The 26,697-nt window shown below is 34.6% G+C and overlaps 1 protein-coding gene across 2 annotated transcripts; it reads right to left on the bottom strand.

Annotated features, from left to right (window-relative positions):
* Nucleotides 1-18,230: 18,230 nt before the first annotated feature.
* On the bottom strand, nt 18,231-23,155 carry LOC128185183 (uncharacterized). Of its 2 annotated transcripts, none has more exons than XM_052854867.1 (2): nt 22,122-23,149; nt 18,231-18,884 (listed from the first exon to the last, which is right to left on the bottom strand). In XM_052854867.1, exons 1-2 carry the CDS (start codon nt 22,378-22,380, stop codon nt 18,280-18,282), a joined length of 864 nt encoding a protein of 287 aa, XP_052710827.1. In that variant the 5' UTR covers nt 22,381-23,149; the 3' UTR covers nt 18,231-18,279. The 2 variants fall into 2 exon arrangements, with proteins under 2 accessions (XP_052710827.1, XP_052710876.1); XM_052854916.1 differs by lacking the exon at nt 18,231-18,884 and adding an exon at nt 19,569-19,886 and having other exon boundaries at nt 22,122-23,155.
* Nucleotides 23,156-26,697: the final 3,542 nt, after the last annotated feature.

Here is a 26,697-nt window from a genome sequence, read left to right as displayed (position 1 = left end):
AGTTGTAATTTCTGACTTGATATGATCCGGAATTGGTAGATATTTACTTTCCTCAAAACTTGTCGAATGGGTATGAGATTTAATATATTTTACTTTAACTGTTCCCTCCCTGGTTATTAAAACAGAAAATCTGGATAAACACACTCCATCTAGTTTGCAAGACCCCTTTTTATTCTCCCTTCTCTGTCTATCTTTGGAGTCATTAATACGTCTTTTGCCATCCCTATGACAAACAAGAGTGTACCTTTGAGAACCATCCTTATTGAGGGTTTTTGGTCGGTGCAAAACATATCTTGTATTTTTATTCAAAGATTCATCAGCCAAAAATTTTTCAAAAGTATTTACATTTTCAAAATTTAGATTTTCAATTTCGATTTCTGCCTCATGAGAACTTATTAAATGGCCAACTAGATCATCAACATGGAAAAATGATAAGTCACATGATGGAACAATGCATGACATTCTCCATTGATTTTCTTTTTCGTGCACATTCTTCACATGGCGGTTCAAGTTTGCCTTATCATGAAAAGTTTTTTTGCAAATTCTACACATATTTTTGAAAGAATTTTTTTGGTTGTCATGTGGGATTTTGTCATAGGAATGAACTGTCTTTAGATAGTCTGTCTGTCTTGGCAATTCCGGTGTTTGATTAGTATTCGTCTCTTGTGTTTTAGTTTTCAAAGAATCTAAATCAAACTTTTTGCATGCTGAGGGGTCTAAATTCCAATGATAAAAACTTTTTGCAGTTGAGGGCACAAATATTTCTTGATGGATAGGAATAGCCTCAGTCACTGTTTCATAATGTTCTCCCCCCGCTCTTGTCCAAACTAAATGAATCCTAGAAACTGAGTTGCTAAAGTCATGTTCTAATGTAACTATGTCTTGGTTGTCAACATCACCACCAACAGTAACTAAAACATTAATTCCTAATCTTCTAGATAAAGCCAATATTGACTCTTGTCCAGCAAATGTACCTAGTTGTCTAAGATTATTTAATTCCTGCTGAATTTCTGAATCCAACATTGAATTACCATTATCATGAAAAAAGAAATTTCTAAATAAGCCTAAATTTTGCTCGATCTCATTTATTGCAATATTTCTAAGCTCTTGGTGGTGATTTTGATTTCCAAAGAGTGCCAGACTAACAGACCGAAAAAGACAATTTCCGTCACCTATGATAGGTTGTCTATATAGTCCATAGGAAGCTAGATATTCGTCCTGTCGGGTTCTCTCTCGCTCAGAATTATCTACCACTTGCAAAATAACCTCATTATTATTAATACTACTAATTAGAGAGTCAGGATCCGAAATCTATAATAAAATATATGTACCATTATACACTGGCAAAATCATGCCTCAAAAATTTTTAATTTGTTAATTCAATGAAATTTCAGTAGACAAAATTGAATAAATTATACACAAAAACCATCACCAGAGTAAAACAACATCAAAATAATTTATGGTGGTGATGGGAATTGAACCCATGTCTATGACTTTCCATACACTACCATTAAAGAATTTAGAGATTAGTAGAACAATATTAGGGACCATCACCATAAAGAAGCAAATAATATATAAACATAGGTAATCACAAATCACAACCCTCACTGAGACGAGGCATTACCTTTATGAGACCACCTTTATCATATTATATGAAATCATTCTTAATGATCTTGGTTATTCATGGTTACTGTTTTAACAAAATATCGTATATCATATGTTAAAAAAAATTGTATGATAATCATATGTTCATTTCATACAGTATTGTAAGATATTAATGATTATCAATACAATAATATATGATATTGCATGCTATGATACTAATATATATTACCATATAATACTGTAATAAATAATGATGTAACATGACATTGTAACATATGATATGACATTGTATCATGTTATACATTATTGTATTTGATCACATAATACAATATCATAGTACATGATTACTTAAGAAATGAATTTAATTTCTACCTATGTTATACGATATAACAAAACTTGGAGCAGTTTATGATTTAAAAAGCCTAAATTGTTCCAAGTTATGTTATACTTGTATAAATAACTCGTATAACATAGGTAGAAATTAAAATTATTCCTAAGGGTTATAATTTAATTTTCTTCTATTTAAATCAAATAATAAAGCCCATTAATTAGTTTAAATATGATAATCTGTACAAAATATAAACATGACGTCAAGCAGATTAATACGTTTCGCATGCACATCGTATTGTGATGTAGGCAAGTTATGTTATACGATATATATATGAATTTGTTAAGTTAATCAAATGAGGCGTTACAATCAGAATTAAATTATGATAAAATATTGTATTATGTGACATAATATTATATCACATAATAAATCAAAATATTGTTACATATATACATATATATTACATATATTTATATAATAGTGTTGTGTTGTGCATGTACTATGCCTAAATAGTAGTCAGGGTTTGATACATAGTGCACGAGCCGGAGGCGGAGCCGGAAACTCCCTTTCTCTGCAGAGATTTGAGCAAATTTCGGCGCTGCCATTTTGTTCTGCTCCAGACAAAACAATGTGACGTCAATATTCTAAGGGCAACTACTCTAATTTTAAAGAATTTCAAAGGGCAACTACTCCAAATACTTTAAGAACTTACGGCATGCCGTTTATGTATTAAATACTATGAAATGTCGAAATGAGTAAACGAAACGTCGGCCAGTGACGGCCATATTGCCTAATATTATTTCTCACAGAACAAATATAAAGATATATGAGCCAATCACGTGCTAAGTTTAAACCAATGAAAGTGTGACATTTCAGTCCAAGGGAAAACAATATATCATATGATACATTATTATATATATAGGATCTCTCATGATTTGCGATGGTATATGATTTTTATCCAACGAGTTGTGTGTTTTCTATCCCCGAGCCTTGGCAAGGGGATAGAAAACACACAACTCGTTGGATAAAAATCATATACCATCGCAAATCATGAGAGATTCTTTTTATCACATGTTTTACCAAGTATTTTGTTTATCCCAACTATTTCTGTAAAAATTGTGATTGTGAGCCGCACAACACATTATTTACAACACGTCAACAACGTTACGCATGGAATAAAAGTTCCTTGAAGTTTAACAAACAGACATTCATTTTTTAACATTTTTTTATGAATTCATGGCAAATAAATGAAACAACATTAAATGTTTCAAATTGATATCTCAACACCCCTCAACTGAATTAATTATTTACTTTTTCATTCTACGCCAATCAACCGTCTAAACCTACGTAATGATTAACTATGACGTCACATGGCGTAAGAACACACAGTGGAATATCAAAAATTTATCCCATGAGTGATATCCATCGTATATTGGGATAAACATGTGATAAATTGCAATATCATATGAAACAATATCATGTGATAAAAAATATGCAATACAATATCTTATAAAACAATATTGTAACATAATTTACAATACTATACATCACAATATCATGATACAATATAATATCATATTAAACAAAAAATTGATACAATATCATATCATATAACCTTTTACAATATAATAAACGATATAATATTGTATCATAAAAATATATGTGTATCATATCATAAAATACTATATCATAGGTATCATGTTATATCATTTAAGAACAAACACATCTATCAAGCAGGTTTGGGTGAGGAAGGAGATTTTTTTAGCATCCTTGAGAATGGAGATCAGGCTCTGCATCTGAAGCTGCCTTTGTGATTCATTTATATTCTAGTTCAATTACTTATGCAAGGTATTATCTAAAAAACATGTGACCTGTTCAAAAAAACTAAACCTCATCCAGCATCCGAAACCTATGGCTCTTATTCTGCATCCAAACCTGTCAGGTGCATCATCAGACACACCATCCATGCAAGTTTGGTGAAGTTAGGACGAGTAATAAGTCAGATACAATCATCAGAGGGCACCTGCTTCAAAAAGATTAACCAGCTCTAAATACCATAACCTCCTCCATCATATGAAACCTATGGCTCAGATTCAGCATTCAAGCCTGTCAGGCACATCAGTGTCATAAGATGCACCATCCATGCAAGTTTGGTGAAGTTACGACCAGTATTAACTAAGATATAATCATCAGAGGGCACCTGCTCCAAATGCTTTAACCTGCTTCAAAAACCTTAACCTCCTCCAGCCTCTGAAATTCATGGCCCAGATTTAGCATCCAAGTCCATAAGTAGGTCCAGATGCATCATCCATGCAAGCTTGGTGGATATATGATAAGTAATAACTTAGATACAAGACCTACAACAACAAGTTTAATCAGGTCCGGACACCGACACCAGGGGCATAGCATAAGTTCCTCCCAACTTCATCTAAGTTAGCTAACTATAGGAAAATACCTTAATGAAATAGTCAAAATTTATGGATTTTTTCTTTAATTGATACTTAACAATTTTCAATCCTCAGCAATGTTTGATAAGTCTAAATTAATTTGTACCATAAATCTGACTTTTATACAGACAATTTTAATTAGTATTCTACTGCTAATATAACCATCAGTCACACAACTACATGCATGGCGAAGTAGATCCACAGAGCACTCCCACTTATAAACCTGTTGGTATAGACTTCTAGCCATTATTACTATTTTTAAAACTCAACTTGTTTCTTTAATCCATTATATCCATATCATAAATAGGCAAATTTGCAATAACTTTGTAAAATGCATGGATACCATCTAAAAATTTCATTTTATATCATTTCAATATAAAGGTTGAAAGAAAAATATAATTTTTATGATGAAAAAAAATCTTTGTTTTGGGGTTTTTTTAAGAACTAAACTTTATTTACTTTACAATGATTGATAAGCAAGTTCTGCAACTTATATCAATATTAATTTGTTGACAATGAGCTTCCTTAAAACAGCAGAAAATCACTATATCATGATGTATAAGAAGTATTATAAGTCAAATTAGCAACAAAAAAATTGTAATTTGGGATAAAACAATAGGCCAATGTGTTTTAAGTGAACAAAGTCAGGAGTTAGGACAGACAGATGGACAAATACTAGAACTAAAGCGATCAGAATAGAACAGTTGAGCTTACAGCTCAGGTGAGGTTAAAGTCTATGATTCTATGGAGAAGTTTTCAAGTTTTATATGACAAAAAAATTGACTACAGACAGACAGACAGGTTGATTCCAATATACTCCACTAAAATTTGTTTGTAGGAGCATTAAAACATTGGTAACAATACATAACCTGAGGGACTCAGGTAATTTTTTAATTTAAAAGAGCAACAAACGCTGAACAAAAAGTGATCAGAAAGCCCACAGAACCTTGTCACAAGTACACTGTACATATATATATATATATATATCAATGTACGATTTATTTGGACTATGGTTTTTGAAATATATCAGGATGATATCACAATTGTTTAATGAAATAAGTTATTTTTGCATTAATGTCTACGCCATTTTTGCAAAATAGCAAATTATTCCATCAAGTTTCATTGTTTCAATAATCCTGATATAAAATCATGAACATGCAAAACTGTAATACTCACCTGTGTTGATCTATTCATAGGGAAATCTTCAGCAGGCCTATCTGTCTATTAAGTAAATATTGAAGAATAATAAGAATAATAAGAATACTGGATAAATGTAGTTTATGCTACACAATGACTCATTTGTATTTTTTAAAATAATTTTTTTAAAAATCTTATCTGTTTGTAAACTAGTGTTTTGAAAGAACTAGTAAAGGAGGGAAAATCTAAATAAAAATATATCAATACAATATTAACATGCAGCATAGAAATCAAGACAATACACATTTAAAACTCAATCAGGAGAAAGATTTACACAGATTATGTTTATATGACTTTAAATTTTAGCTGATGGGATAGGGGTGCATGTAACAAACCTCTGGTAGAATTTCCTGCAATGACCCCATTCCAGTATTCTGTAATAAAAGTAGTCCAAGTAGTAGAGTTATAGATACAAAATAAGAGAGACACACATACTTTAAGCCTTAGGAAATAAAACCAATGTAAATAAATTCTCTTGGATAAAAACTTGATAAGATACAAGTCAAGTTAATACTATCAATGTAAACGTTTAAAATTATTATTTATAACTTATAATTACTGGTATGTTTGACAGTAAACTGTCATCCTATCAGGTTAATTAATTATGTTATTAATGATAATATTATTTTAACCAGACAGTTTATTGTCAGAAAACGAAGCTTTTAATTTTGTATTAGAACACTACTGACTAGATTTAAGTATAAAACTGGCAGATATGAGGCCACTTGAACACTTTATACTTGTTATGACAAGGAATAAGAATATACAGATTTAGTATTGAATAATTCTAATACATACTGGCAAAAAGAAGCCTCCACTGCCTTCCATCATTCCGTCCACTGTAACTATCTGGAATACTACCTATTAAACAGTATTTTTTAAATATTTAAAGACAACAATAAGTGACGAGGCACAAACACACACTGGTCCCATTTTATTTGGCAGGTTACAAGACCGTACAACTGTGAACTTGAGACAGCAACCCTTCAGAGATATATTAACTGTTTGATGTATACCATGTTATACACACTGGCGTCGGAAGCAAATTGAAAGTGGGGGGGCTAGACTAATCATCAAAAATATTGAGAAAAAAGTAATTCTCCAAATCGTGGAAATCCTAATCCGTGGGGGGGGGGGGGGGGGGGGAGTAGACCTATACTTTCAAAAAAATAACTTATCCAAAATTTTTTTTCCCAAAATCAAAAAATCATGAAATTCCTAATCCGTGGGGGGGGGGGGGGGGGGGGGGGGGGGGGGGGGCTGAATCCAACTTCTCAATCTTTCAAGGTAAATTTAGGAACAATAATCTTTCCTGCGAGAAAAAGTTGGGGGGCTGGACCCTCTGTAATACTATGTTTTTAATGGTTATGTATAACTTTGCATAAAAAGTGGGGGGGCTAAGCCCCCCCTAGCCCCCCCGGTTCCGACGCCTATGATACAATGACATATTGATAGGAGATTCCCAGTAATGTGAAATGATTATGATAAATGAATAATAAAACTATGAAGTGAAAGCCACTTTTGATTGTAATTAACTTCCTAGAGACAAATACTCTGTACAATCACAGGCCTCTTAATTTCTATAAATAAGCAGATAAATGTAGAAGAGAAAGATAATCATATATACCCTATCTATATATAAATACAAATACAGATAGGGTATAAATACTTCTCTTCTCCTACATTAAGCAGCTTATTGATAGAAATTTAGAGGCCTGTAGTACAATTAAACTATATGTACATGAACTGTACATAATATACTTATAGTGTTTAATTACCTTAATTGATTTCTTGGATGCATATACTCTCTGCATTTAAATACGTATATATGACGTAATACATAAGTAATTGTATATGTTTGCATACATATATCTATGTTCTAAAGTTTGCCTGCACTGATTCACATATATGACTAGGCCTATACCATTTATATGTTTCTCGAGACCCACGGTCGCTTCGTAAAACTTATTTCATTGAAACTACATTGTTTAACTGATATACCTACAATTTATCATCATTAAAAGATAGTGTAAAGCTTGTTTTAATGTTTTTGTTCAATTAAATCTATAAACAATTGAGATAAATAACTAACCATCAAGAAAATCATCACTACAAATCTTTGCAACTTCATAGCTGGCGCCATGTTGAAAGTAGAAGAGATATGCGAATGAACCAGTTTATGGGCATGCGCATTAGCCTAGTCCTAAGGTTGCAGATAGTAAGATTCATTTTTTACTCAGTCAACGTATTGGTATACGTGATAGTATTTCATGCAGCCCGAACCCGATGCAATATGAAGCGACTACCATTAGGATGTATACTGACGTATATACTACGTTATACATGTATCTGTCTCTGGGTAGGAGACCTATCTCAAGTGTAAAATGATTATATTAATCGAAATATAGTGATAAACATAGGCTATGCAATCTTTCAAGAGATCATCTCCGGAAAAAAACCTTACAGAGATATGGGGGTGGGTGGGATGGGGGATTTGTTGTATTTGATGCGACCCGTTGAAAAGCAGTGCGTACATGTTACATGTATAAAAGAAAAAAATACCAAAAAAAAAAATTAAAAATTGATTTATATGTGATAGTGTAGATGAAATTACAACTCATCCTGATTATCATAAAAACCTGCCGACGGCATTTTAAAAAAGGAAGATTTTTTAAAAATTGATTTTAGTCAGAGGGACGATAAACTTTGGTAAAGATCTGTTACTTATCTCGAGTGTTTTCTGACATAGGTTCTTGAGGACAGGACCCATGCAGCCCCCCCCCCCCCCCCAGATGTAGACCTCTGGGGTAGTTGACGCTTTTTGGGAGTTGATTCTCTTGCTTGTCGGAGATAAACGGAGACAGCCGAGCGTTTGGTTGAACAAGACAAGCGTTCAATCTTGCCTGGATCCATACGATTTCTCAGAAATATTTCGATTACAGATACTACTTGCCATGCAAAATCACATGTCGTCGATTTTAAATAAATGATAATCGATAAAATCAACTCCCGTCAGTATTTCAGTACTTTGATTTGATAGAAGTTCCTTGAAAACTACCCTCGGGGTATTAATCGGGGGGGGGGGGGGGGTGTCCTGTCCTCAAGCACCTGACAGGTGTTTTCTGATCAGTTATTTTCACTTATTACTTAGAAACCACAAACTCTCGATCGGGGTTAAAAATATCATTGGAGAATATACCCAAAGAAACACAAAATCTGTTATAAATCGGAATTCATATCGAACTGCATCCTCTGCTCTGTCTGAACAAACGAGCCGAGGGAATGCTATTTAATAACATAAACAAAAAGTACATGTATAAGGCCGAGGCTTGTTGTGGTCCGTAAGGTTACATGGAAGGCAAAGAACTGATGTGCTGTGTTTCTACTCAATCAAAATGCTATGGAAATAAAACAAAGGAATGAGGGATTCTGTATTTATTGGATAAGTCTCAATGATGGGTTCAATTTTCACGAATAAGACATTCAAAATAAAATTGAAGTTTGATCTGTCATTAAATGTCAGGGCATGTGTTTAATAGTTACACAGAAAATAAAAGTATACTTGCAGAAAATATAGGCTAGAGGCTATTATATGACGTGTAAAACGACAGAAGACAATGAGTGAAATACTTTAAAGGTACATGTACATGTATATGTGGCGTATTTTTTCATGCTAAGAAATATTTGAATGATTTATTTATTTAAATATGTTACTTAAAGATAGATCTTCATAATAAATTACGCAGTTTTTATCAATCGGGTCAAAAAGATATAAAAATTGATAAATAATTTTTATTATAAATACAGCATTTGAATAATACCCGCCTTAAATCGGTCACGTGATACCACGCTCAGTCTATCACAACGACAATGGCGGCGACCGGAAAGATAGGTATACAGTTAAGTTTGACAGATTTGGCAAAGAAAGAAAAAAGAGACTGACTGACAAGGATAGGAACAAAGGGAAGATTGTCATCGGATACCAGCATGATGTAGATTGATGGAAGAGGAATTAAAGCCGAATTAAGTTATTATCATGAAGTTGTAGGGGTTTTAATTGCCGCATGGTCAGGCTCGTACATGCTCCATGCCATGTGTTCCATGTCTTTACTTTATGAGTTATAAACCACAAGTGGATTTTCATTTAGAGGAATTTTTGAGTAAAGAATAAATAAACACTCTCAGTACATGCATCCCTCAGGGAGAGGGGGTATTCACTCACTACCGTGTCGTTGATGCTAAAATCGTGTTTCATCTTTATTACACCGGCATACACTGTAATGAGCAATTTATATCGCTCTACATCAGGGACGTATATACATTAATGAATAACGGAATAATAATGCTTCGGGTATCATCTGATAAAAGAATTATCTAATTTAAGACATAAAAAACGTGATTCTAATTTGTAAACAAACTGTTTTTCCATCGTGTTTTTAATACTAGGTTTTTCCGCACTCATGCACAGTGGCGTTACAAATGGCGGATCACATAAATATTCATCAAACGTGTTAGGGTGTAGCAAGGTTTAGGGACAAACAACTAAAGAAAGAACATGTTTTACGGGCCTAGAGTTTGTGAAACGTCTAATTATTAGAAGCATGATGTACATATTTTTACTCAAACTCATACATTTTACTCCAAATACATGTACGCCACATATACCTTTGAATTAACGTCAGAATCAGAGCAAGAATTCAACGATTATTTATTTTCAACATTTCAATTGTCCGACATATATCGTTTCTGGGTTTTTTTCTCGTTTTTTTTAAAACCCCATAAAAACACTTGCTGGGTACCTTTATCTGTTATGAAAAAAAATGTTTTGTACGAGGGTCAATCAAAAAATACGAAGACTATTGTTATAGCTGTGTTACTTAACGTCATATCATTACTAAGTTTGATAGACATAATTTAGCAATAGTTTCAAACAATTTGCAAGAAAAAAGGTTGATAAAATTCTTTATATCTAAGATTTCTTTAGAATCTAATCCTGCAAAAATGAGGTCACGGCGCACGGTCAAATTTGTATTATGTCAACAATAAACCATATAATGTTGAAAGTTATATCTCTTTAAATTGGGCTAAAAACCTAATAATATTGAAACCTCAATCTTAGTATAGTCATGGTATTCTATGTACCAAATAATGACGGGATATATTGATTTGTCGAACAGATATTAGTAACTAAAGACAGATAGTCCTCTTTAGAATTGACTAAAAACATCGACGACGCCGGACGTCACGGCGCAACGAGAAGTACAAACAAAATGGATTTAACTCAGGAAAAAGACGATGCAAGCTGTGAAAATGCTCAATGGTGCAAAAAATAAGTCAACAATTATTTGCAAGTTTGTGTTTAACTGTAATAAATTTTGTTGGGGTGGTGGTCATTGTATTTTGAATATATAACAGTCCGAAAGAGAGTAGTATATCTGTAAATATTTGGTAAAAAAATAAGTAACGTAAACCGACGTTCAGAGTTATCCCTACTGCAAACTAAGAGATACACGGTTAGAAAATGAAAACTTTGAAGAACTAACTTATGATTCTCGAACAAATGTGTGCAAATAAGATGTTAAGTTGTTCAGTGCCAATTTTAAATTGTAAAGAGAAAGGCACACGAGACTAAGCGTGATACAAAGATGGGTATATCTATAAACTGTGCGTGTTTAATCTTGACGTCATGTTTTGAACGTTACCGTGCGCCGTGGTGACAAAACATGTTGTTTTTAAAAAGGGGTAACAAAAATACCGTCTCATTAAATGGACTAAAACTTTGCATATCAATAACATAAGTGTTGGTGCACAGATTTATCTGTTAAGTATGACTTTCATAAGAAATATATGATAGACAGCCACATTGTCTTCGTATTTTTTGATTGACCCTCGTAGTCACCGCATCGTCACTTTTGTCTGGACGGATTTTCTAATTTTTTTATTAATATAAAAGGGCTGCCATTTTATTTTTCTAAGTTCCATTTTTGTTTAACGATTATAATTCGTGGTTATTTTATCCAAAGAAAGATTGTCTCATTTACCACAAATGATAAGCAATATTTAATTCTTGCCTTTATGTGTACATATTCTCCGTAAATTTGTTTTTAGTTGTGTTTTTAAATATCATATATATATATATATTTATTACCTAATCAAAGGGATTTTGTTGTTTTATTACATATTAAATATTTGCGTCTATTTGGAACTGCCGGTCAATAGACTGCGATCTATTAGACCGCCGGTCAATAGTCTTCGATCTATTGGACCGCCGGTCAATAGACTGCGATCTATTGACCGCCGGTCAATAGACTGCGATCTATTGGACCGGCAACGTATTTCAGAACGCTGGTATGTTAATGTTACATCCTTTCAATAGTTCTCATGGAATGTATATTCCTTTACATAGACGCTGTTTTTAGTACTTGGTGAAACCAAATTCAATGTTATCAAAATGGAGTATCAAATAATCAATAGTTTTAAAGCCTAATATAAGGTAAAAGACTACATGTATTTAAAATCTAATAGGTTGAAGATTCCCCCTTCTTTGTGTAAACTATTAAATTGAGATGTTGTAATGCATGCAACAGGTTTTGTGCATGTAAAAGATGAAAAAAAAATCTTAGTATATTGCATAATGGCTCGAAAATCATCTGCAATATGCAAATTGTAAACCCCGAAAACTAAAAAAGGAATTAGGTAATAAAACAATTATTTAACGCTTGAACAGTCAATAGACCAGAATTTTTTCCCTTGGTGAAAGGAACAGCTCAGTATGATCTATTGCCCTCGGCCGTTGGCCTCGGGCAATAGATCATACTGAGCTGTTCCCTGCACCTCGGGAAAATATTCTGGTCTATTGACTGCTAAAGCATTAAATAATTGTATAATATTTACATCTACCAAGCATAATTTCCTCTATTTCTTATTGAAACTTATAGTTAATCCATAGCTCTGTAGAAACAGCCAGACTGAAATCTACACGCCCTATTTATCGATTGGTCGAAATCTACAGCGGCTGAAAGTGACAGGACTGAAATTGACACGCCCTGTTTATCGATTGGTCTGAACCTACAGCGACCTTAGTAAAATCCCGGACTGCACAAAATAATCATGAAGATGCCAGACTCTCAGTCTCACAGGAGACGATTTGGCTGTTTCTTTTAGCTAACGTAGCGATCATTGCAGGAAACATTAACATAACCCGCTAACGCGGGTTATGTATTTTTCCTGCAATGTCGCTACCTTCATATCCCGAATGAATCACCAAAAAAGCATTTTATTGTTTAAATAGACCTAGTCTGAAAATTTCAGGCTCTTTTTATGCTGGTATGTTAAAGCTTGTATTACTGTTTGGTTAAATGGTATTTTTCTTTTAAGTTTCATGCGCGAATCCAGTATTTTTTCAGTGAGATAGAGGGTCTGACGGATATATATGCTCGGCGGGGGGGGGGGGGGAGGGGGGGGGGGGTCCGAGGCCTTTTTTGGTAATTGTACTGTTTTATATAATTTGTAATTTCCCTACCCCCTCGAGATCGGTGTATAATTTACAGACAAGCATACTTCAGATTCTTTCTTTCATATGTTTTCTGGCAAATTCAAATGTTTTTGTTCAAAATGCGGATTTTGAAGTCTTGCTCTGCACACACCCTCAGACTGGATTGCTGAGTATCATTTTCGAAAAAGTACTGAAACTTTTGATCGAAAATTAAGTTGTCTGCCTTTTGGTTTGATTTGCCACCTCTTAAGAATATTTTCTTGTGATTTTTGTAGGTGTATGATTTTATACACACTGTTTTTCACGAACTCTTGGGTGATTCTGTAGTTTGCTCTCCTAAGCATTCTTTTGTAACGGATCGTCATACGACCATGCAACTTTTACTTATGAAATTAAAAAAGATTTCATTGTGTTAGCTAAATCTAAATGTTAAATTGATGTAAATTAAAGGGACATGGTCACGATTTTGGTCAAATTTCACATTTATCTTTTTAGTGTTTATAATGCTTAAATAATGCATTTCTAATGATATCCCAACATTTGAGGGTCAGTTGTAGACTTATAAGCCAGATACAGAAATCACAGTAGTATTATTCTTTGTCATATAAGGCCCGTGTCCTGTTAACGTTTTTGTTTACAGTGGTTCAATATACCGGTAAAAGCGCTTTCTCAAGCCGATTTCTTTCTGTTCTAATACGTTTTAAGCATGAATAAATAGTTCTTAGCGTTTATCACATTTACTTTGGGTGTAAAACTGGAATTTTTACTTCAACATTCAAACCGTGAACAAAGTTTTGTTTACATGACAAAGAATTTTGAGCTCTGTTTCTCGCTTATAAACGAAGACTGATACTCATACTTTGGTTGACAGTTAGAAATGCCTTACTAAAGCACTGTAAACATTAAAATTAAATATCATTATAAATGTAAAATTTTTAATAAGGTAAAACTTACGTAAAGTTATGGCTTAAACAAATATTTCTAGAATTATAAATAGCATATTCTTGTAATTTTTTCTCTTGAAAAAGTTTTAAACACACTTAACACGTACCTTAATGGCTTTAGTTTTGATCATGTTTAAATCCTACGAAAAAAACCATCATCATACATAAAAAAAAGAAAGAAAATAAATCTTGGATAGTTTGCAAATTTTACTTGTCTATATTACTCAGTTAAAGCCGGTGTCATAGTTATTGCCAACAACTCTATCTGTTAGTCCGCCCACGACGTTGTTATTGTATAAACTGCCTGATCCTCTTCTAAGTCCCATCTGGTTGCGATCGTTATATTGGTCGGTCAGTCCAAGCCCTCCGACGTTACGACCAGTGAGAGATCCAGTCAAACCTCCAATGGCATCTCTTGGGTCAGTCAAGACATGATTTGTTGTTTGTGTTTGTGTCTCTGTCCTGGTAACTGAAGACACGCCTCCTGAATGTCGGCCCAACGGACGTCTGCCGAGCAAACCATTGTTACGTGGAAGATAATCATCGTTGTACAATCTAGAGTGGACGCTGACAAAAAGAACCACAACGATGAAGCAAACGGGCAATCGAAGACAATGCATTCTGATCGTGTTATTGAAGCGTCTTGGCACAAAGAATTCCAAGTATTGTAACTAACCTGTGATAATTTCGCTTTATATAGATAAACTGAAAAAGCTCTGAACTTTCTGCGTCGTTCAGCATTCAAATTGATTAATCAAACAGTGGAAAAGTAATTATCATAGATCAAATTTAATGACCGTTTTAATTGTTAATATGGTCAAATAAGTTTTTGACGTTTTTTGTATGTTTCATAAGGTTTGATGGATAAATAAAATGAAGGTTAAAGCAGCATACATCAATTTTGAATATCAAGAGAATTTTCAAGAGACTGTAACATACATCCTACTTTATATGTATCTAAAAGAGACGCACATGTTAATAAACTGGACAATTTTCAAATAATAATAAAACATTTATTTTGTTCATTAAAATTGATTGAAATCATAAGAATATACTATATAAATGATAAATATTATTTTTTATGCTGATTTATTTATCTATTTCCATATTGATGAAAAAGGTTGCAACTGCAACCCTATAAATATAAACCACTACAAGTGCGATGCAATTACATGTATTTGTTGAGGTGGGTATATGTAATTCCAATAACTTTTGTAATAATTGTGTCCCAAGCCTGTTAAATCTACCTATATTTGTCAACAACAATATCATCATAAAGAATCCAGAAAAACATATATTAGTACGTATTTAATTAGCAATAAAAACTGTACCCGATGATCGTTTGTTTTTTTTAGAAACACATGTAACCACGCTATCTTATGAAATAAAAATCATTGACTTTTTTGATGATCATGTTGATGAAAGAGTGAATCGATTTTAATTAAGAAGTCAATGTCGTTTATAATTACATAAGTTGATAGTATGCCATAATTGACCGTATTCTTAATAGAAATGTTGTGCGTCTCATTTTAAACTGCGATGGTTTGAATTTGCAAAACGTAAAAACAGAACCATCTGTTGCCGTTATGTCTTTATAAATTAACCAGCATTGTTAACATCCATACAGACCTAGTTCTAAAACTTGTTGCAGTATCAACTTCTGATATCCATAAGTTTGTCGACATGTTTAGCCTACGATTGTCTGTTGTTTTGATCGCAACACTTCTCTTTGCCATAACGCAGGCAAGACTCTACGACAACAACAACTATCAAGGAGGACGAAGTTCACTGAACAGAAACTACGAGGGGAGACTAGATTCTCTAAATAACTATGAAGGTGGAAGTTTGCTGAACAACAACTATGGAGATAGACAAGGTTCCCTGGGTGGGGTGTCGTCAACGACCAGGAGAGAAACCCAGACAACTAGACATGTTGTGCAAGATAATGACCGCCTAGGACGGAACTATCGCAACGGAATGGACAGCATACGCGATACAAACACCGGGTATGATTACAACAACAACCTTGGAGTTAACACACGACGAGGAGTTGTAGGCAGCGGATATGCTCGAGTTTAGATTCTCTACAGTTTATATCTGTCTGTAAATTGTGCTTCGAAAATAAAAGTTGTACGCTTTATTTCTGTTGTTAGGCATATTCATTGAAACAGAAAAGTTATCCCAAAAGTTGTTTCTTTCTTGTTTCCAAAACAAGAAATTAACCCTCTTAAAACCTATCAATACAGTTGCCTGACAATATGCTGAACATCAAACTTTGATGGACTCGCTCATATTGTTATTTGAGAGGTGAAATATTGAACTGAAATATAACTTTTAATGTCCTTTTTCTGACTTAGTGAAGTTTTGTCAAAGTTAAATAATACAAACGTCACTTTCATTGTAAGAATAATTAAGCCCCTTTCACAATTGGCGCACGAGCACTTTACAACACTTTTTGCGATCCGAATTTTTTTTGCTTCGCAAGAGCTATTGCGCATACGTTGCACGACCTTTCGTAATCGTTGCATGCGTTTTTGTGGTCGCATCAAGTCTCCTCAAAATATTGGACATGCACACTATTCAGACCCGACCAAATGCGATCCAAATTATTGCAATACAACGCATGAACATTAGTACGAAAGTTTCACAACGTTTTATGTTCTTGCAAGAGCGATGCTGTTTTTTAAAAATCGTAAGATAAATTGCAACTGTTTATGCGTGTGTTGTGCGACCATGAGACTGTTGCTTAACGTGACTCATGTAATCTCGCAACGTTTTCCTCTCATTGCAAGATTTTTTGGTTTCGGTTCCCATGCTTTGCCACTAGTATATACTGGATACAGGGTATTTTCGCCCCGTTTCTATCTACTGTTTTGCCTTGTCTTGAATTCGCTCCAACACTTTTGTGGTAAAAGAGAGATGACATGAGACATATGATAATCCGCAAAGTTTTAATTCGGTAACTGACAAAAAGAGCGAAATGAGTGAAAATAAAACGGAGGCAAATAGTTTCCTAATACAGTATACACTGTATAAGTATATATGTTTCAGGCAATAACTGATCTTCATTTTGTCTGTTGCTTTTGACATCTTGGGTGATATATTCTCTTTCATTGAAGTATTACTATTGAAGAACGTCGAAAACGGGCGGTATAAATATGTATACCCCCTTTTAAACCACAGGGGCCAAGCCCGTTTTAACATTAATTTCAATGTAACCATAAATAAAGAAAGGGGTCGAACTCTGACCCAGATAAAAAACTACCAGCTCGCTTCAAAAGCCTAATAAATCAATTAATTTTTAAAACACTCGCAATATGATTGTATTTTTCAGAAAAGTAATGTCACCAACTTCTGACCAGACCGGTAATTGTGATAGCTAATGTTAAACTCAGTTTCATTGGTTAATATTCCTGATGGTCCAATCAGAATCAGTCTTTTTCGAAGACTTCAAAATAACTGGGCCTGTCAGAAGTAAATGTAGTTGCAGAATAAAAGTTCAGTATGTAGAGTATTTAAGGAATTTTATCGGAGTTTTTGTATGTAATTATAAGTAGCTTGCGTTTGGTGTAACATTTTAAAAATTAGTGCGAATGTTTCTCGACTTGTTGCAATACTGCTGTTGTTATTTCAATAGAATAGATAAACAACACCGTATTGGCAGTCTATGTCATGGCTTTATTTTAATATATCAGTACATCATAAACTATTCAAATGTATGCAAAATATTGCAAATATAGCAATAGAGTAAGTTAAATGATCAACATCGACTTTTGGGTAGTTATGATGTTAGATCTTCAATGAACCAAACAATCAATCAATCAAGATGAATCAATCAATAAAATCAATCAATCAATAATTCAAACAATATTTCAATCAATCAATCAATATGCAAATCAATAAAGTATAATCAATGTTTTGCTTTAGTGAATGTCTCAATATGACAATCAATGTATCAATTTAATTGATTACTCAATGTATTCAATGATGACAATCAACCCACTGCAATGTATCAATAGAATTATTCAATTACTCAGTGTATTCAATGACTCACTGTCAATCAATGTCTGAATGAAACAAAGTGTCAATTACAGTAAGCCCGATTATTGGCCACGGACCTGGAAGTAAACAGAATCCGGGGCAGGCTTAAGCAAAATTCGGCCATATGTCTTCATGTATATAAAAACTATGATATGATGCATGAAGACATCCGCCACAAGCGGTCAAAATGTTGCACAATGCCATGACAATAAGACTGCGGAATTACTCGGCGTGGGATTTAGCATAAACTTTAACATTATTATGTAGTATGTTTAGGAGGCCAGCACGTATGGTTTTCAAAAATGTATTCTGAGCAGTATCAGACAAATGTACACCATCACGGTAATATTTTGGTGAACATTGTTGTAGATCAGGGTACTTTAAGCAGGCGCCCTTACGCTTGACAATAAATGGGGCTAATGATTTGTTAATTCTTTTTCGAGCGGTCTCACCGGCAATATTTGATAACATATGTCTGTAGTAATTTCGTGGGAGTATCTGGGACCATATGAATCTTGTATTCGGCAGAATTGTTTGTAGGTTAACAACGATTAATTTCATGAATTTTTGCAGTCTTAGCAAGGGCATGGTCCCAATACTATTGCCCCCGCAATGTAACATTACCCAATCTGGGTGGCCTCTTTGTTCAATGATATTTGTAATTGTGGGCTCTACATCCTCCCAGACCATACCACTCTTTCCATGCCAATATACTGTGATATTATGTTTCTGAAGGTCTAGATGTAAGTTTCCAAATTGTTGGACAGCGTGATGGGATGCATGTTTGATAATTGACGAACCAATGATCCAGACCGTGGTGTTGGGACCTGAAAACTTAGTATTGAATAATAATACGAGGCTGTTATGAACACACAAAAAATTATGCTTTACAATCTGATATATGAACAAAACGCGTTAGATTTCCATCTGCCTTTTGACTTAATGTCCTCCTCCGAATACCCTTGTAAGTACAAATGTGTAGCTCCACCTATTCTAAATGTGTGGGATTTGAAAGTTGTTGTGTCAAGGCCAATAAATTTGACAGACTTATGTAGTACGGATGTGAATTGATATTTAGTAAGAGGTTTGTGGTTGAAATGACAGAAAAATAGGCCTTGTATTTGTGGTCTAACTGCCAAAAATTCACGCATGTGCTTGAATAAAGACTGGGTTTGAGAATTTATTTCAATCTGTAGCTTAGTACCCCTATTGTATTGGTCTGTTTTTGAACCTTTAATATACAGACCACTGTGTGTTTCATTAATGGTCACGTCGTGAAATAATAAGGCTGGTGCGTCATTACTAGTGAAAGTAAATTCGCTAATGCGCAATAATGCAAAAAATGCTAAATGAAAGGCTGCTGAAAACATAACAGCTTCATACAAGCTTGTGCACACCGTAGGTAGTATAGAAACTAATTCATTGAGACAAGATAGGGAAATTGGGGACCGTACATCCTTCGCTGGATTTAACCGACGGAAACCTTCCAACATTTTTTTAACTGTTGTCAATTTGACCCTCTAACTGAAGCTTGTAACTAATACCGCTCAAATAACATCTCGTTGTTGAATAGGACACTTTATTTGCATGCAGGTATGCGATGTAGTTGATTATGTGGTCCAGTGGTGGAGGCCAACAAAAGATAAAATTGTGTTTGGTACAAAAAGTTTCAAAGGAATTTATGCCTTTTTGATACGTGGACGCAGTATTTTTGGATATTGCTGCTTCAAGTTAACATTCTACATGGGGTCTAAGAGGGACAACAATTCCGGAGGTAAACGGGCTGGAGTCTTGTCTGCCTGCGGAGCCAGGGATCTGAATCTTTCCCACTGAAATCGAGAAATTGAATCTGCAATGGAATTTTGGTAACCTGGGATATGCCTAGTTTTAATCTGAATGTTATTTTTCATACATAATAATACCAATGGTCTTACAAGAGACATGACACGTTGAGACTTACTAGACTTGGCATTCAATATATCGACCAGAGCTATGTTGTCAGTGTTTATTAGCAATTTCTTAGCTGTAAATTGATCTGCCCAAATCCACATGGCCACAAGAATAGGCACTAATTCCAAAAATGTAATATCTCTTCTTATATCTGGACCCCAAGACTCTGGCCAGGATATGACAACCCAGTGATTCTGGAAAATCGCACCTCCACCGTAGGAACCACAACTATCGGTAAAGAGGTTTAGGGTTTCATTATCAGACCAGTATAGTTCTGGGAATGGTGAACGCCCATTGTATTGGTCAAGAAATGTGAGCCAGATCCTAGCATCCTCTTTAACTGCTTGTGTAACCTTGATCAGGTAGTAATGTTTCCTAATACCAATTGTTGTGTTATAAAACCTGCGGTTAAAAGCCCTGCTACCAGGGATGGCTTTGGCGAAAAAGTTAAGCGAACCACAAAGTGATTCCATTTCTTTCAGGGTGACTTTTTTAGAAGAAGTAATTGATGAAAGCTTGGACCTAAGTTCTGCAACCTTATTGTCAGGAATAAAAATGACCTTATCTATGGTATCAATACCTAGTCCTAAGAAAGATAGACGAGTACATGGGCCCTCAGTTTTCTTGTCGTTTATTGGGACGCCCAACTCACTGCAAGTTAACATGAACATTTCAGCAAGCTTTGAACATTGTAATGTATTTTGCTCGCCAACAAACAAAAAATCATCAAGATAATGGATGATATTATAATTTTGAGACTTTTGTGCTACGAGCCAATGCAAAAATGATGAGAATTTTTCAAAAGATGAACAAGCTATGGAACAACCAAAGGGCATGCATCTATCAAAATAGTATTTTTCTTGAAAACATATTCCTAACAGTGGAAAATCTGAAGGGTGAATAGGTAAAAGTCTGAATGCGCTAGACAAATCCATTTTACAAAGCAATGCCCCTTTACCATTCTCTTGTATCATAGAAATGGCTTGATCAAAAGAAGCGTAAGACACTGAGCACAGAATTGGATCAATATGCTCGTTGACGCTATTGCCAATGGGCGCTGACAAATTTGAAATTAACCTGTAGCCTCCATCTTTCTTGGGCAGGACCCCAACAGGGTTACACCTAATGTTGGGAAAAGGGGGTTGGGAAAAGGGGCCTGACATCCTTCCTAACGTAATTTCTTTCTCAATGATAGCCAAAAGTTGATCAGCATGCTCACTCGCGGACCTCATATTTTTGGATTGTAAGTAGGCTCTTGGGCCTATGTAATTCAAGTAAAAGCCGGATTTGAAACCATTTAATAAAAATTGAGCATTCTGAATATCAGGATATGTAGCGAGGTATTGCTCTAAAACGGAGATCTTAATTGGGGTTGAACCTAGGTGCATGAAATCTTGGTCTTGGTAGCTGATAATGCCTTGGGCGTAAGGGACGAAAATTGGTGTAATTTTGCGGGGCGAAATTTTGGTGTGCTGGATTTGGAGGGGGGGATCTGATGACTTGGGTCTGGGTCGACTGATAGGACCAACAATGCATGCGTGGGTGTGACTTGTTGCAATGCATGCATATATGCTGGAATGAACACTGGGGTTTGGGACAGGAACCTTTAAAGTTATAATCAAAACATTTGAGTGACGATTTTGACTGTTGTGGAGCTTGTTGAACTTGAGCATGCATATACAATAACCATAACTCCGCATCGATAGAGCCAAATGAAATTGATGTGTTTTTTGACATTTTGAGACGAAACTGTCTGTCGTATTCAATCCAATTGCCATTTATATTACGGCTATATCCTAAACGTATTGTGTGGATATATTTCAAGATACCCTGTATGTCTGATGGGTGTCTAGCCAGGTATATGCTTGAGAAAATCAAAAACGCATCAAGCCAGGTGTTAATTGATGTAATTTTGTTTGTTTTAGTTTTTGGTTCAATAACTAACTGACCCTCAACTATGGAAAATTTGTGCGAATCCTGAGCGGATGTATCAACTGTTTCTGAATTGATGATTTTTGACAGATCAATGTATTGTTTTGACCATATTTTATCTTTGATGGTTTGAGGGACATGAACCCCAAGCTCATCAGAAATGCTTATTAAAGGGTTTTCACCTGAAGTTGACAGAGGGATTGATGGCGCTATGGAAGGTAGCGGTACTGCAGTCTGCTCACTGGTTGTGGGATCATCGACTGGTAGCTGATGCTCTTGATTTTGAGGTTGAGTGGACACAAACTGGACCGCTGCCTGCGTGGGCCTGCTCGGGCCTGCTTGGGTTTGGGTGGCTGTGGTTGCCGGATTAAGGGCCCTGAGAGCCGGATGTGCATTTGGCCTGGCGTACGGTGACTTGCTCTTTCTTTTAGACCTCAACATTTTCTAGGAAGTTAGCAAAGCTGAGTAACTTAGATACAAAGTTTTAAAGAAATATCAATGAAAATTAATGTATCATAAACGTTATAATATGGCTATAAAGTTATACCGTAAGTAAACAATAAATTTATTGTATCTGTTAACGTTACGTATTTATGCTATATGATACTAGTATATACTATATATCCAACCGTAGTCCTAGGTCAGCACTAGCTATGTAGGCCCGTTAAGGCCTACTTGAATTCGACTATTTCAAAATTTATTGTAAATTAAAATTTTACAATGGAATATTATATTTTAATGATGATGACTAAACTTTTTATTAACCAAGTTATATCCATTGATGGCCCGCAATTTGACTTGAAATAAACCTACATCGTAATGACTATCTTATGTAACAATCATGGCCGCCTTAAAGAGAGAAGCAGACGAAATAAGAAAATTATCTTGTATTGCAAAGTTTTAAAACCCTTTAAAAAAATAAATGGAAGTGAATACGTACCGCAACTTGGACAATTGATTGAATTACACAAGATTACCCGATTACTATCCAACGATGATTAATCGAGCGATTAAGTCAGTCGTGATGAACAATGCATTGAATTTTTTCCAGGTTGAAGCTGAGAAATGTCGATACACTACTGCGCATGCGTAATATAAGGACCCCAAAAGGGGCCGTGCGAAAAGTTACGAGAACCTCATATTGAGGAGTTATCTTTCTTTCTATGTAGATATTAGTGAAATGGTTAATCTATTCATTTCCATAACATGACTTAACTCATATCGAGTTAAGTCGGATTATGGGCAAAATCCCATCGTGAGCCCTGGACCGGTAAATGTCCGAGTAAAAATAAACCGGCGACTTCAAGAGAATAATGACGTATATCTCCGCTATTTTAAGACCCATCAACTTGAAATTCGGCATGAGTGTACTTCAGACATTACTTTTCTGAAAAATACATGCATATTACGAATGTTTTAAAAATTAATTGATTTATTAGGCTTTTGAAGCGAGCTGGTAGTTTTATGTCTAGGTCAGAGTTCGACCCCTTTCTTTATTTATGGTTACATTGAAATTAATGTTAAAACGGGCTTGGTCCCTGTGTTTGAAACGTACGAACATTCGTAAGATGAAACGCATAATCGGACAAGCGTCGCTCGTCTTATCGCATTTGCGCACGTTAAATCGTCCGATCATCTGGTCTTTCGTGCGATTCTATCGTATTATCTTACAACACTCGCTTTCATTGTACAACAGTCGCATAAAACCCCAAGATATATCGCAAGATTCAATGCGTCTTTATAGTACAACGGTCGCTCTGAATCGTGCGAGTTTCTAACGAATACTTTTTCATATGCGATTTAGCAACAGTTTAAGCTCCTTTCACAATTGGCGCACGAGCAGAGGTGGCAGAATGTTTGTGCGACCGAACAAAATAGATATGAAAAATTACTCGTACGAAACTCGCACGGTTGAGAGCGACCGTTGTGCGATGTAAACGCATTGTGTATCGCGATTAATCTTGCGTCTGGATGCAACTGCTGTACAATGAAAGCGAGTGTTGTAAGATTATGCGATAGGATCGCACGAGTGGCCAGATGAACGTGCGCCAATGCGATAGGACACGCGGCGCTCATCCGATCATCGTTTCACCGTGACAAAGCATGAAAACTGAAACCATTTAACCTTGCAATGATCATAAAACGTTGCAAGATTACCTGAGACAAGTTGAGCAACAGTCTCATGGTCGCACAACAGACGCATAAACAGCTGACATTTATTTATCGATCTTTAAAAGTCGTGCATCGCTCTTTCAAGTACACAAAACATTGTAAAACGTTCGTACTAATATTTACGCGTTGAATTGCGATAATTTGGATCGAATTTGGTCGCGTCTGAATAGTGTGCATGCCCACTATTTTGAGGAGACTTGATGCGACCACAAAATCGCATGCAACGAATGCGAGAGCTCGTGCAACGTATGCGATAGCTCGTGCAAAGCTAAAAAATTTCGATCGCAAAGTGTTGAAAAGTGCTCGTGCGCCAATTGTGAAAGGGGCTTTACGAACTTTATCTAATATTTTCGGTCGTAGGAATATTTGTCGCTTCTGCTCGTGCGCCAATTGTGAAAGGGGTTTTATGTATAAGCAAGTTGAAACAAAAAAAAAACAAAACAAAAAAAAAAACCAAAAAACAAAACCCAAAAATAGGTGAATATACAAAAGTTTATAATTTTAACAATTTCATTTACATATTTAAAAAGTGTTATTTCGCCTGTTGAAATTATCCAACGGTAGATATTGTAAGTCTAGTTAAAAGCCGTCCCAATAATCAGCCTTTTTTTAAATGTTGATACGCACTGTTTTATTATCCATAATTTAAAAAAAAATACAAAAAAGTTTAAATTACTAGTCTTTATCAAGGCTTACCAAATATTGCTTTTTATTTAACAAATTTAACACGACAGAAAAAGATATTTCAGCATCTGTGAAGATGTAGTTTTAAGCTTTTAAACGAGTAGTGAAACTTACAATAGTGTAGTTTCATCAAATAAAACTATGTTTTTACAAATATTTACATTTTCAACCGTCTTTGTCTGTGATAACATTGCGCATCAATTTTGAACCCTAAAACCCAATAACTTCATAAATACTTAAGTGACACAAAATGGGCGTGTCTTAGTTATATCATAACCGAAAACCCCTATTGGCTGCTCCGCATAGTTATACACTGTACATAGCATATGGTTTTAAAAAATGTTGTTTTAAAATGTACAAATTGGAAATAATATAAATATAAGTAATAAGGAATCATTTTTTAAATATTATGAGTTGATAATGTCTGTCGGGGTGTGGTCAAATCTACCATAAAGCCCTTCGGGCTTTATTTGATTTAACCACGCCCCGACCGAAATTATCACCTCATAATACTCAAAGAATGATTCCTTATCCTTAAGTATATTTATTTACGCCTGATCGATTTAATACTATTGAGTATCACAATAAAACTTGTCTTTGCACTAGTGCAAATAATGTGAATAATAATTCTGAGCTGAGAAACAAGGTGCCAAATAAGCTATTCTTAAAGCACATGTTTGTATGTTTACATGGAAAAGTGTGATATGTACATAATGACCAAAATGCATTGTTACATTGCACTTTGAAAAATTACAGCCCCCTCCCAAAAATCAAAGTGCGTTAGCTTTGAAAAAAAATCACAGTGCGTTGATATGGTCGATATTAAGGCATTGAAATATCACATGAACTTCAACAACTAGCCGTCGGCCTCCTTTCAACCTTTTCATAAAAAAAATACTTGAATTGATCGACAATGAAAGCAATATGAGCTGCAATTTTCATATTGATTTTTTTTTTAACGAAAATGTAATTTTCTACTGAAATGACGAAAATATCATGGTTTTGGAATTTCTGTTAGCCATATTTTTGTGGAAAAGGCCTTTAGGTGGCCTTATTTGGAGCAAAATTGAATTTTTTGTCATCCTTTACAAAACTTGATCTGCTATATATTCCTTAAAAGAGAAATCTTTCCTCTCACAAAACTTGATGATTTTTTCAAATATTAATCATCATAAAAGTTTAAGTTAAATGTAGACTTATCATACTAGCAGGTTTTTGTTACAAAATAAAATTCTAGAAAATACGGCTCATATTGCTCTAAGTTGTTTGCCAATGGGATTGGTTTACCACATCTTAATAGTTTCAGGCTATTTTCGTACCTGTATTACCGAGTTAATTTTTAGAATTTGTTTGTGGAAACTCAGTAGTAAGAATTTATTTGAAATCCGTGTTTGACAACTTTCAGTATGACAGTTGTTTTCTTTCATATGTATCCGAGGATATTTAATTTAGAATATGTAAAGAATCATACAAACAACTTATACTTATAAAATTATTTATTTTTTTTGCTAAATCAAAAGGTTGGGTCGATGTGAATTAACATAATTATCTTTTAAAAAAAAAGGTAAACAGAATCCTGTTCAAATGAGGAGAAGCTATGTCTTAAACAAGAATTATTAACTATTTTTTGAAATGTTCATCAGACATTTTTGTACCTGTTTTTCAAAAGGTTATCAATTTAATACAACTCAATACAATACAGAGCTTTTGATAATCATTAATTTACACAACAACCAAAATTCATTTTTGATGGTTTTCAAATGTTTCTTGTTTAACATTTAAGGCAGGCCATAGTTATTTTATACAACCTCATCGGTCTGTCTCCCACGGCGTTATAATTGTATATCGTGTTAGATCCTCCTAGAATTCCAAGTTTTGTATTCAACAGCTGATATTCTTGCT

Source organism: Crassostrea angulata, chromosome 1 (genome assembly GCF_025612915.1).
Source record: "Crassostrea angulata isolate pt1a10 chromosome 1, ASM2561291v2, whole genome shotgun sequence".
NCBI lineage: Eukaryota > Metazoa > Mollusca > Bivalvia > Ostreida > Ostreidae > Magallana > Magallana angulata.
This window is presented reverse-complemented; position numbering and strand designations above follow the sequence as displayed.

Coding starts and splice junctions, on each gene's coding strand:
- LOC128185183 (XM_052854867.1), bottom strand. CDS start 22,380: ATGTTGAGGTCTAAAAGAAAGAGCAAGTCACCGTACGCCAGGCCAAAT. Junction 18,885..22,121: donor AATCCCTCTGTCAACTTCAG/GTGAAAACCCTT, acceptor CTAAGTTTTCAG/GTCCCAACACCACGGTCTGG.